Source organism: Rhamphochromis sp. 'chilingali' (assembly GCF_963969265.1).
Source record: "Rhamphochromis sp. 'chilingali' genome assembly, chromosome: 8".
NCBI classification, from domain to species: domain Eukaryota; kingdom Metazoa; phylum Chordata; class Actinopteri; order Cichliformes; family Cichlidae; genus Rhamphochromis; species Rhamphochromis sp. 'chilingali'.
In genome coordinates, this window is record NC_137935.1 from 6,293,476 (window position 1) to 6,306,868 (window position 13,393).

Below are 13,393 nucleotides of genomic sequence, written 5' to 3' on the forward strand. Positions count from 1 at the left end.
GGATTCAATTATTTTGATGATGTTTCATTATACTTTGTTTAGCTGCCTTTCCAAACAGGCGCTTTGTGTGTTCTTTCATTGGGGGAAAATTGCTGTGCTTTCTGGGTAACATGACCAGCCTTGGAACAAGATAGCACTGATCACTGTCACTTTGTTAACAGCACAAGCATCCCCCACACGAGTCACTAGCACAAAGCTTATGTAAGGCATTTGATGTTGGTGTGCTTGAGCTGTGTCTGTGTGTCAGTGGGTTCAGTGTTTTCATATGCATGTGCACAGTATGTGTGTTTAATTTTCCATGTAGTCACTGCCCTTAAGTCTGGGACTTACCAACGGGTCTGGACCTGCTCTCCTCATTCCCAATTCAGCCTCATGGGCTGACAATAATCCCTTGAGTACAGAGTGAGAGGGGTGGGGTTGGGACGGTGGGGGTGTGGTGTACAGAGATAGCATAAAAACTGGAAAGGCATCCATCCCTTCAGGTTAAGACAGTGCAACTAAAGAACCTGTACATCCGAGCATTCTTTGCCACTGGTGAAGCCAAATAGGACTTGTTGCTGCTGTTCTTCAGTCATCCCATAATTGCCCTGCAGTTGGCCTGAAATAGTCCACATGGTGCCATAAGCCAAGCTTTTCCATCGGCCGATCTGTTCCCCGACACTGGAAAGTCATTGTACAAGTACACAAGTACAAGTAGTGTTTTAAAAAAACTGATTGTGAAAGACATCAAGAAAGAGAAGTAGTCACACACTGAAGTGTAGAAGGAAAAGGAGGTGCAAGGGGTGGGGTCCCAGTCTGTCAAGTACGGCAACGGCCCTGAACTTCAAATCACTCTTAGTTTCAAATTGAAGTCACAGTTTTATCTCAACTAGCGTTACATTTTCATCTTATTTTTTTTACCTAACATGACTGTACTCTAAAAATGTTTTAGTTACAGTTTTTTGAGGAAAACCACGTCTAACAACACGACTCTTTTGAACTGTTTTTGTGATGACAAAGACAAGATGATGAAATTCACGTCTACATCACTTTAGGTGTGTTTCAGTTTATGCTTTCGTCAAGTCGGCTTACAGTTAAAACAGACGCATACATGCACTGACAAGTGCAACGCAAACCCGCACACGCACACACCTAATCAAGGCAACTCTCTGCCAAGTGGAAACATCTCCTGTGGTTTATTTTGCTCATAAAATCTTCCACCATCACAACATAATTTAACATGTTTATTTCTTTTTTTTTTTGTTTGAATATTTACAAATAGACATTATAAAAGCAGGTGCACCAGAAAAACATAGAAAGCTGAAATCATGTGTTGGTTTTATTCCTAATGCGAGTCATAGAAGCCAGACCAGTTCATGAGTTTGAAAGAAAAAACATCCTTGTGAAACTTCCTGAAATTAAAATAATTTACCATGATTTTAAAACAAAATAAAATAAAACAATAAGTATTAATAGCCTTACTCATATCAGCACTACCACCATGTGTCCATTAATAGAGAACATGTATGGCGGTAAGTCCCCAGAGGGATTAAAAGCATGATGTCATCACTCTCAGCTGATAGTGCCTCTGGCTTTGAAAAACCAGTGGGGTTAAAGGACAATCTGACATTCAGTTATGAACATTATGAACAGAAACATACTGATAAAATGCATATTAGAAGTCACGTGGGTTGAAAAAAGAAAATAAAACTAATGGACGGTTCTTGTAAAATGAAAGTCCAGCCTTTCAGTCAAAAGGGATTTTCCCCAGGTTGGACTCTCCCTGTGTCTTTTTCTGTCCTTTATGATGTAGCCATGCAAAAACACCTACAGCCTTATCTTTGAGGAAAACCCCAACATCCCTGGTTTTCCACCTGTAATTCAGCACCTTTCACCAGGACCTGTTTTGGACGATGATGTGGTCATCTGAAATGTCCCACGTTTTCATCCCTGAATATGGATATTCTTCCATGAACGTTCATTATTGTCCTCGTGCTTTTTTGTCCAAATTTTATTGTCTCACACACTTCTTTTATGTACATTATTATTCTTTAGACACCTGTCAGTGCAACAAATAAATTAATTCATTTCAAGACCGACAATTTTACTACTGCAAGGTAAATGTACGTATAAAAACTATAATCGTTAATATGTAGAAGAAGAAAAAAGAGGTCCATGGCTTAATGTGCATCAAATGTGACAACTGAGGGATTGTTGGAGAAAAGCTTTAAAATATTTTGTTCCCCATGTCCACATTATCTCAAATTCTCTGTCACTTGCTCTTATCTGTAGTCTCCAACACAACATCTTCTTTCCCTCTGTGTTTTGAGAAGAGGAGGCAGAGCTGTGTGCCATACTATATTTTTAGCTACACTTGCAAGACTTCACGATCATATTGGACAGCTGCTCCACCTGCAAGTAGAAAATAACAGTGATGTGATCAATTATATATTGTTTTCACATAAAATGTTCTGCAAACATTTGACCTGAAAGTGACTGCAGTATAGATACCTTGTGTTGCCTCCCCACATAGTAGATGATTGGCAGTGGCTCTAGTGTCTGTGGAGCACAGCAGGGCTGGGCAGAAGCTCCGGGGTTATGATGTTTGTACAGTGCCAGAATCTGTAGGCAAGATTTATGAGAATTTACTCACCAAGACAACATGGTCCGAAGCAAATGTAATACATAAGCACAACATTTCTAAGAATTTTCAGTGTGATTTTAGAAAAATCTTAATACAAACTACAATACTTTACTTTTTAAAGACATTTTTGCACAAATTTTTGAAAGACCCAGAGTTTCCTCAATGAGTGGAAAGTGTTAAAAGTATTAAGGGCCATAAAAAGGATATTTAGCTTTTTAAAAGAGTAAAAACAACCAGAGACAAAGTTTTTGTCATCATTTCAGCCCTAACCTAATCAGGTTTGGCACAAACAAAGCTCCTGCTCCTTTACTGACGAGGGGGCAACGCATGAGGTAGCTCTGTGTATACTGATTTTTGGCGGATTTTTCACACTACATCCCCTTCCTGCAACCTGCAAGGGATTTGTGTTTTTGTTTTTCTCATAAAACCATTGGTTTTCCTTCTGAGTGGGATTTGTCTCTACCAGAATTTTATATAACCGGTTAAATTCAGATAGTCCTAGTGCCGTAGTGCTTAGAGCTAAAATAATACAAGTAGTCTTTGCATTTTGGTTTATTTAAATCATCAAGAATTATTATGGCAACATATAAATACAACATTGCCATTAACATTTTTTCCAGACTTTAAGAAATTGCCTCCTGGGATTTGGGAGAAATAACACTCATGAAAATGCACACAGTACCTGAGAATATTTGTTTTCTGCATCCCAGATATAGGTGCAGGACCCCATGCAGTAGTTGGCATAGTAACCCGTTGGCTTATGGATCCACTTCCATCCTAGATCTTTCCTGAAGTCAATGTACAGTTTCTTCAAACAGCAGTTGTGTGATTGGCTGCAAAAGAGAAAACAGTGTGAAGATGAGATGGTGCAAAGAGTATTGAAATCAAGTCAGTTTTAAAGCTGTAGGACGATAACTGTTATGTTGGGAGACAACATTACACTCAATTTAACCCTATGGCTGGGCCTTGGAGGGATACTCCATCTTGTGTATATGTGTGGGGGTAAATGAGAGGCACACTGTAATCTGTCTAAGATTATAAAACATTTTAAAGCTACAGTCCATTTATTATACAGCCACTAAAACGACCACAGAATTACAGCATGGATAAACAGGGATAGTTGATGTTTGTTGTTTCAGTGGTCTGTATTTTGAAGCTGCTCGTGGTTTAGTAGGTTACTATTGCAGCTTTAAAGCAGAAATGGAGTGGAATAAATCATTAAGTTCAGAATTGCTTACGTGCTGCAGCTGTCCGTCGTGTCAGTGGAACGTTTTGTGCGTAAACTCTTAGAGTGGTTGGTTTTAGGGATGGACATGGTAAAGATGTAGGGTAGCTGCTGGTTCAGCTTCTCTAATTCTTTAGTGTCTCCCCTCTTGCTCGTAGTCCCAGAGATGATAAAACTTAAAGTACCATCGTCATGCGGCATGCCGCATTCACAGTACCGCCGAAGTTCAAACTTCTGTTCATTCTCTAGTAACAGAAAAAAATCATGGAGGAGGGAAATATTACCTAGAAATTATATGATATCACACATGGGCTGAACTAAATAAATGGAAAGATTGACAAATACATGATGATGAAGTAAAAATAAATGCTTATCTCACCATTCCCTTGGAGCCAGGTCCGCAGAGGTTCAGTGACATCAAAGGACAGCCATTTGTCCTTCAGCATGTTTGTGACAAAGCGAGACGCATGGTAACGAGTCGAGGTCCCCTGGCTATAGTATAGCTCCACTCTCTCCTCAGACAAAATCATGGGCTCCTTGATGAGCATCCGTAGCTCTGCTCTGGTGAGTAGCAGATTGCCCCCGACGTTACTCCGTATCTGAGCGATGTTGAAGCTCATTGAGATGACCGTGGGCTTGTAGTTGGTGTTTGAGTTGTTTTTTTCTGTATGATGTAAGAAGAGGAAATTATGTTTTGATATTTTGACAAACAACCCATCTAAGTGCATTTAATGTTTAATGGGCAGATGTACATCTCATGTATATCTTGTGGTACAATATTTCAAAAGAACTTCATCCATCACGAAGGGAACCAACTTTCATGGTAGATGTACTTTAAACTGTCTTTTATTAAAAGCTAGTTGTAATGTGTTTTTAGTCTTTTAGGAGTTATTATTATATTTAAAAACGTAAAGAAAGCTAATGTGGAACAGTTTAAATGTTGGACCAGGACCAAATGTCAGTCAGCACAACATAGAACTTCCAAGAAATCTTTTCTTTGACTGTCTCAATAACTCCGTATCAAACTTGCTTTAAACATGGCATTTGTATTGCTGCAGACCCAAGTGGGTGCAGTGTTAAACTTGATGTTGTTCAGATGAGGGGTTCTCTGTGCTTTGTTCTCTGCTAACAGTCTTTCTCCTACAGTTACTGCTGCTCCACTCTGTATTTAGGGGGAGGGGCACATATGTACAAAAGAGGCATGTTTCTTTGGCTAACTTTGCCAACCCTTTGACCTCTCCGTTGAACCATTCCAACTAGGCCAAGTTTACCCTAACATGAATTTAATTATAACTTTAAGCATAAAGCCAGGAATGAACCCTCAAAGTGCCTTTTTGTAGAATGTGATAAAATAAGAATAAGCCACAATGTTACTAAATGTCATCACGCCTAGTTTAAAACTAAAAAGGCTCTCACAAAATACCTTTTTTCAATTTTCAATTTAACTTTATATGATGATTATTGTCTGTGGTTTCCTGTGACAGACAACTTCTTGGTACTTAAATGTGCAGTTCTCAAGAAAGCTGCAACCCACAATCTGCCTGTCTACCACATTTAAACGTATGCAATCATTCAAACACGTTCGAACCTTATAGCTGATCTCTTTTTAATACAGTAATGTTATGATGGTTTATGACCTACTTTAAAAGGCACTGCACTAGTATATTTAAATGCTTAGATGTGAGCTAGTCCCAAAAAACCTTCACTCTACACCTCTGCTGTTTCTCTGCTCTCCCTCATTTTGCCATTTTCCTCTGAATTCATTAACATTAGGCAAAGGCAACAAGTTTTGGCATTAAAACATTCTATTTGTGTTTAGGATTTACTAATTTTTCATTACACGTTTTGGTTATTTTTAATCATGAATCTTTACTTGTTTTTTTTTTGTGAGACCACTCCTAGAGCTTATTTGGTAAGTCATCCTATCGTTACTGTATTTGGTAAATGGTATTTAATGTAAATGGTCTTTAGTGTAATATCTGTAAACACAAAGAAAAGAACTATGATTTTTAAAGGGATGACTGGGCATTGTAAGGTTAGAATTAATGGACATATGGCTCAAAAACATCAGGACTCTCGAATTAGCGGGTTCAGATTTTTCAAATCAAGCCAAGTTAATTACAACTTTTAACTTCTAAACTGTTAACAACACTGATATTTAGTAAACATTACAACACTTAGATGTATATCAATGTTTTTTATGAATAAAGTAAATGAAAGGCTTCTTTCATAAGTGCTTGTCAGGATTACACATTAATCAGATAAAATGGCTGAGCTCAGTGTTACTCAATAATCATAACTGCAGCCAAGTGTTCATCTCTTCCAGCTGTTGCTAAAGTTGACCAACATGAATATTTTGTTCTTTTACAGTTTTGCTGCCCATATGCGCAACTTTAATCATAGCATGAAGATGCCTAGAGGGCTTGATAAAAAACAGAGACAAGCTACTGGAGGCTTTAACACCATAAATGTATGAGTGTTACGATCGAAAAGATTACGTCGAACAGTCACATGCAAAGATAAGCACAGGAAGGCAGAAGATCAAGAGTGAAACACTATAGAAAGCGAGTGAGAGGCTCAGAGAGGGGCAATGTAACTGTTAAACACAATGGTAAGGAAACAGCACAGGGAAGAATGCACTCTTGAATATAACTCACAGTTGTGAGGGGTGAGAGGGTGTGAGTGGGGGTGTGGAGAAATTGGAGATGTGTATCAATGGAGCGCAAGTACTGGCCGGGACCCAAACCCTCTACTCTGTCTCAGCCTGCCAAAGCAAGGGTTCTCTGCTCTCAAGTCCGGGAATTACTCTCTGATAGGAATTGCAACCCAGCCTTGCATACTTGTGCTACATATTCAGCCCAGGCTGTACCAGGATACTCCATGTCACGGCTGCTTGTATATCATCTACCATCTGCATTGTGGCTGAGGTAGTGTTTCACCCCTTGCAGTGAGGCCGAACTGAAACCAAAAAGAACTGATGTGGAGTGTAACGGGAAATGAGATGACAGTTTACTGGTACCACCCAGAGCAGTCAAATATTTGGTTTGAAGCATATGAATGGAAACACAGACGGTCACAACAACGTACAGTATGTCAAGTGGAATTGGTGTGCCAGGCAAACGCATGCACGGAAAGTCAGAGTCTCCATTTAGTTTGAGAAAAGTGAGATAAATGTGTTAAGGGTTAGAGAAGTGTTTGCAAAACAGGAAATTAAGTCACTTCCCCTAAGAAGCATATTGGCTGCTGCACCATAATTACGTTGACGCTTTATCTTCACTTCTACTTTCCAATTAACAGAGTTTGCATTGGCTCTGTGATCAAAATTAATCATTTAGAGTAGAAAGTGTAAGAAATGAGCTCCATGCTCAGCTAAAAAAATCTCTCTCTCTGCTAGACGGGGTAGAGATAGCATCCTAGCCTGCATATAAATGTGGGTGTGGGGGGATTTGTGTGTTGAATCAAGGCCTATCCACAGGTAAGCCGGGGACAGCTGTTGTGACAGGTTGAGTAACAGCTCTATAATTACCAGTAGGAGGAACCAGATTCCAGCAACTGACTAAATATTGGCCTTCTTCCCTCTCAGCTCCACCTTCTCACAGCCCCCTCATCAATGTCTTGTTTCCCCACTTCACCCTATTTCACACTTGACTTTGGTCCCTTGTTGCTACTCCTTTCTACAATACAGCTTTAAGTTCATTTACTTGTAACTACAATAATTACTTCAGAGAAGTGAACTACTTTCATCCCAGAATAGCACAAAGTGGCTAGCTTCCAAATGAGAAAAGCGTTCCCTCGTGTAAATTGGACCAAAACTCCTTTTAATAGGAGGATAACTTGTGTGGGCTTCAAGGGAGATATATGAGTGCTAAACAGCAAAAGGAATTTAGCTTAATCTACCACACAATTACCACAATGAAGACTAAACCTATTATGTTCTAAATGCTCTGCACACAAATATGTTTCCCCCGTAGAATGATTTTGAGAGTCAGGAAAGTGTCTGCTGCCCAATAAGATTTAAATGTAGAAAAGAATTGTTAATGGAAATAAAAATATTTTTCCCCCTGTATTCTATTTCTGTTGTTTCGTTCAAACAACGTATTACAGAAAAGCAGAAGCTGGATAAAATCCTTGCGTGTGTGTATGTGTGGCTTTTTTTAAATTCACAATTGCAAAGCAGTACTTGATGGCCTTAACATTTATCCTCATACATTTGTCATTCTCCTTTTTCAGTGTGCAGAGGTTGACTCAACAGTGGCTCCATAGTGTAATGGTTTACACATTCCCCTAGCAAGCGAACCTCCCAGGATTGAAACAGCAAAATCCCTAGCTTGATCCCAGGAGGAGACAAATCCCTTGTGTCTCCTCCCAGAAAGTCATCCGACATAAAAACCTGCCAAATCAAATACGTGGTGCTACATGCTGTTGTGACCCCTCGTGAGTAAGGGGGCAGCTACTTTCAGCTGTTCCCTTATTAGCTGATTCAAAACAAGGCAGCGGATAGATAAGGCAGTGGATGGGTGTTCTGTGGCATTCCAGAGCTATAGGAAACACATGCTCCCCATGGGCACCGCTTGCACCGGACCGGACCTGAGTCATTCAAGATCTCAGTGGCCATCAGCCTGTCTTCCTTCCTGTCAAGCTGCCCTGTCACAAACACACTGCAAACACATTGATATAATAAGCTCAGGAAACCCGCAGATAGAGGAGTGCAAAGGAAAGAAGTGAGAGAGAGAGAGAGCGTGCAATATGGATAATCATGGTTCAAGGGACACACTGAAACTAGTCAGTGACAAAGAGAAGCAAAAGTGATGGAGAACAAGTGACAGGTTAAGCAAGGGAGAACTCAATGCTCAAGTTACAGGAAAACCCCAATCCCTGAGGGTCAAAGTCAGAGAGAAAGAAAAAAGAGAAAATGAAAGAGAAAAAGAGCAAGCATGGGTGAAGGAGTTCATTTCATGTCTCTTCCTATTGCTTTTCTACTTTTCATCCTGTTCTTTGGTTGTTACCTAAGCAGAACAAAATTGTGCTCTTCATTTTGAAGGTTGCTTTGTTCTCTCTTTGGTCTACACACTCCTGAGCATGGTCCATCCACTAAAGTGTGCTGTTTGAAGTGGTGGATAAAAGGGGGATAGTGTGGATGGCTGCCTGATAGGGTGATGAGTATAGACATGCAGAGAACAATGGAGCATAGAAGCAAAACTAGAAAATATGTTTATCGTAATAGTTTGGGAATCATTAGGCAATTACAGCCAGAAACCATTTGGCTGAACAAACATCATATGCAGCCTTGCCAGACAAAGAGCAGTAATAAAGCAGTAAAAATGCCATAGATATCATGTAAGCAACACAGCATCAGACCAGATGCTGCACAGAGTTCTGCTAACTTGTAATGCCTGTGATCTCTGAACCCCTGAAACTGCCTCAGGATCTTTGGTGGAGATCATAAGGGTTACACGTGTTGAGGGAATTTATGGTCAAGATTGGAACTGACACCAGCCATAAGGCATACGGTGAATGCTTGGGAGTGCAGCTTGAAACTTCTGGACAGCACTGTGTGCACTATATTTAATATTAGTGTTGATCAACCAGACAAAGAGCAGTAAGGACTGTACAGGGGGACTGTAAACAATGCTATTGTTGTGTTTCTGCTAGTAATAACAACATTATTACCGCAGTATTGCCGTAGTGGAGGGATTAACAGCAGCACTTCATGTGACATCTGGACAATAACTATTTTTTCAGAGTGGAAAGTGTCAGTGCAATGCTAGTGTTCACCTTGAATTATGTCTCAGCTTGTAAATGTAGTAGCATAAATAACAGTCATTACTTGACATTCAACTATAGTTAAGCCATCAGGAATTGCCCCCTTTCTTAATATTCAATCAGGATTCACAGATTCAAGATTTATATATTGCTGCTAAGGGTAATTTTATACTCACCTTTCATGATGAACCTGTTAACCACCTTGGCAAAGTATTCCTCCTCCTTTTGTTCTGTGGGGATGTTTTCCTCTTCCAGAACCTGCTGCTCCTTCAGAATCTCACTGGTGCTGTTGTAGAGTGATAGCAAGTTGGCAGGGATCTCTTCCTTCTCCCCAGCCTCTTCTGGCGCCTTTTGCAAACGCAGTTTGGTGAGGATCTGGCTCCTAATGGCCTCGATGCGTTTTTTCTTCACCATCTCCAAGTCCACAGTGTTACATGTAGACAGATTGTGTACACTGCCCACCATGTACACTACCATCAATATCAAGAACCACAATTTCATGTTGACAGCCTGTCTGTGCAGTCACTTGTGTTCTTTGGTTCTTAGTAAAAGCTCCTCCAACTTCCCTTTCAATGCCTTCGTCCAACCGGGGATCCTTTGGGAACAGTGAATCACTCAGTGGAGAGGTGTCACTGACGCAAAGTGTTTACACACGACAAAACAATTACAGCAGTGTGGAGAGTCCTGAAAATTCACCACCACGGCTGTCACTGCTGCTGTAAAAAGTACCTAACACATCTGTCTTATTTGCATAGAAACAGGTGGAAAGAATCCCAGTGAGCAGACAGACATCCAGTGACGACCCAGCCTCTGACTCAGCCAAACAGGTAACCCAGTTACGTCCCACAGGATGAAGCAAGTCCAGAACAGAGCTGTCAAATGCTAAAAGAGCCCATGCACACAGTCAGTGCCCTTTTGTAAGTTTCTACAACACCTCTAGGTCCAAAACAAACTACTACCCATCAAGGATTCAGCAGATTTGTTTCTGTGCTCACAGACCAATGTTTGACTGATATGTTTTCAAACCTCCAAATCCAAGATTATATTATGTTATTATATAAACTGAATCCTGTCTATTTTAGAGCTAGCATATCATCCTCCACATGTCACCACAGTCTTTCTTACAGAGGCAACCTAAGTGAATGTGAAAAGAGTAGTATGGCACTCAGCAAAATGAAGACAGGTGTTTACAGAGCCCAAGTTACTTGTTATCTAAGACTAAGACGTTTAAATTGGCACAATTTCTTATTAGTGCTAATGACAAATATTTCCCCTGTAATGTTCTGTAATAAAGAGAAAATATTAATAATAGTCTCTGCTTAAAAAGTTTGAAAATGATCTTCCTATTTTTTTTAGGTTTGGTGAGATGACCTCAACCTTTACAGTCCAGATAAAACTCTCAGGCGCTTTTAGTCAGTCCGGAGCTAATCAAATATCAATGGTTAAAAGAAAGAAATTGTTCTCAAAGAAGTTACTTTCATCAACTTATTCAATACCAGTCACAAACCTGCACATGCCCCTATAGAAAAACATTTCACAAACATGTACTGCTCTTGGCTCTAACTACCTCTTTTTACTAGTAACAACATGTGATCTGTGTACAGCTGCACTACACCAGAAATTGCTTTCAACGCCTCTGTCTCATGCCTACTTCACAGACAGAGCAGCTGTCTCTCTATCCCTCTCCTCTCTCTCAAACATGATAATACGATAGTGTATGCTCTCTGGGTTCCACTTGTGAGATTAAATGTCTCAAGCGCGTTTGCTATCAGAAGATTAAAATGTCAGTCTCAATGAAACAGTGTCCTCCGGTAACAGATTTTAAGTTTGACACACCTTCTTTAAATGGTGATGTACCATCCAGACACAGCGGCAGTAACAACAGCAGTAGCCGTCCCTCTTAACTTATGCTGTTTTGGGAACTGGATTTTAGTCTCGTCTCTCTTCTATCTTCCCTCTGTCCATCCAGCAGTATCGCCTCGTTATTTTCCTCTACAGTTTCTTCACACCTTCTTCCTTCGAGGCTCCACCGACAAGACTCCCTATTCGCACCTCTGTTTAACTCGGAGTCTCTGCTCGTACTCTTTCTCTCTCCTCCTGCTTGTCAGAGCTTGCTGGTGACAAAGTGATTTGTGGGAGCTCTGCGCTTAGATAACTTCTTTTGCCTTGCTCTGCCTCTTTCTCTCCCCCCCTCTAGCTCTTCTCTTTCTCTTGTTCCTGTTACTCTATTAGAGCGAGCAGCTCTCCGCCCAGGAAATGAGGGTAACGGCCGCAGTGTAAAACATCTGCTGTTTAACAGAGCTGACTTCTGTCCACATCAGGAAGCCAGGAACTGAACATGCTTAATAACTGACTTTAGAAGCATTACCTCTGTCACACTGCGATGTCTGCAACCAAGGCAGTGATGATATGTCAATAAAGTCTTATACAAATTTTTCACCGAATGCCCACCACATTTACCTGGTGGATAAAAAGGTGTAAGCCAAACCATGTCAAAGAACTGAGCCACTTGAGACAAGCTGGTTTAAAAATAGAAAAGTGAATTTCAAAGCATTGGGAGCCAACAGGGCAGGGCTGTGTGGTGCACTGTTCTGCGTCTGGGTGCTTTTTAGAGGTTAGATTGTATATTTTCAAAAGAAGGGCTAGACTAAAACAAACTTAGATTATTTCAATCTTTTTGTCTCATTCTGATGGATGATTCAACAGAGAAGTAAAGATAGCAAACTATCGTTGCACAGTGGAGACTCTTGGAATTTTTTAAGGTTTAGCCAAATGTGCTCATGAATAAGCTGTTCATTACAAACTGAGAATAAATAGTGACATTCAGCATTGGGGAAAGTCAGGGCAAAATCCCCTTGTATTTCAGCAGTACTATAACAACAGTTGTCAGTTAAACAAGGAACCTAAAGGCTGTTTAAGTGTCAGCTTTTCCATGGCTCTGATTACCATTAATGATAAGATAGTGAGAAAAAAACAAAAAAGGGTGATCAAATGTCAGCAGTCATTACTGTAAACCAGTCAGCCACAACATCAACAGCATCTTATTTAGTGTTGTTAAATCCTCCATACACTGTCTGGGCATGGAGACAGGACCTCTGGGGCTGTCCGCCGATGCCTGGCACAAGTAGGGTCTTTGGGTCCATTGGGCCTTCACGGACTGGGCTTGTTCTATGGAATCCTGCGGTTGCTCAGTCTGACTGGGAGTATGGAAAACAAAGCCAAAGCCTGTGGATCTTGGCTGTGTTGTTGATCCATTTCTGAGCAGGTTTTTGCAGTGTGGCAGTGTGTTGTCCTGCTGGGGGAGGCCCCTGCCATCATGGAGTCCCTATGACATTGGGGGATCTACATTGGAATTTAGGTAGGTGGTATATGTCAAAGTAAAAGCCATATGAATCCTAGGTCCCAAGGTTTCCCAGCACTGTAAACAGATTATGCTTTTACTGTTACCTGTGTGTCTGTTTTTAATGTTGTTGCTGATCTATGTCGTTTGTGTTGTGACACCTAAACTTTGATTGGCATACACTGCCATCTGGTGGGAAAATATGGTATAACGGTTATAGAACTGACTTTCTTATCGATAGTAAGTTTGGTGGTATGGATATTTGGTGTGGATATTTCAAATTATTTCCCCTACAAAAATATCCATTACAAATGTATACTGCTGTTTTAACAACAGGAAAACAAGATAGACAAGAGTAACGATTGAAAATTACAAGAGGAAAAAATCTTACACACAGCCTTAAGAAGCAGACCTAATAAACACGCAAATCCAGAAGAAGTGC

The 13,393-nt window shown here is 40.4% G+C and overlaps 1 protein-coding gene across 2 annotated transcripts; it reads right to left on the bottom strand.

The window, feature by feature from the left end:
• Positions 1-1,172: 1,172 nt before the first annotated feature.
• On the bottom strand, positions 1,173-11,794 carry tgfb1a (transforming growth factor, beta 1a). Of its 2 annotated transcripts, XM_080888322.1 has the most exons (7): positions 11,448-11,794; positions 9,788-10,493; positions 4,228-4,512; positions 3,862-4,093; positions 3,306-3,456; positions 2,491-2,601; positions 1,173-2,391 (listed from the first exon to the last, which is right to left on the bottom strand). In XM_080888322.1, exons 2-7 carry the CDS (start codon positions 10,110-10,112, stop codon positions 2,344-2,346), a joined length of 1,152 nt encoding a protein of 383 aa, XP_080744448.1. In that variant the 5' UTR covers positions 10,113-10,493; positions 11,448-11,794; the 3' UTR covers positions 1,173-2,343. The 2 variants fall into 2 exon arrangements, with proteins under 2 accessions (XP_080744448.1, XP_080744447.1); XM_080888321.1 differs by having other exon boundaries at positions 9,788-11,794.
• Positions 11,795-13,393: the final 1,599 nt, after the last annotated feature.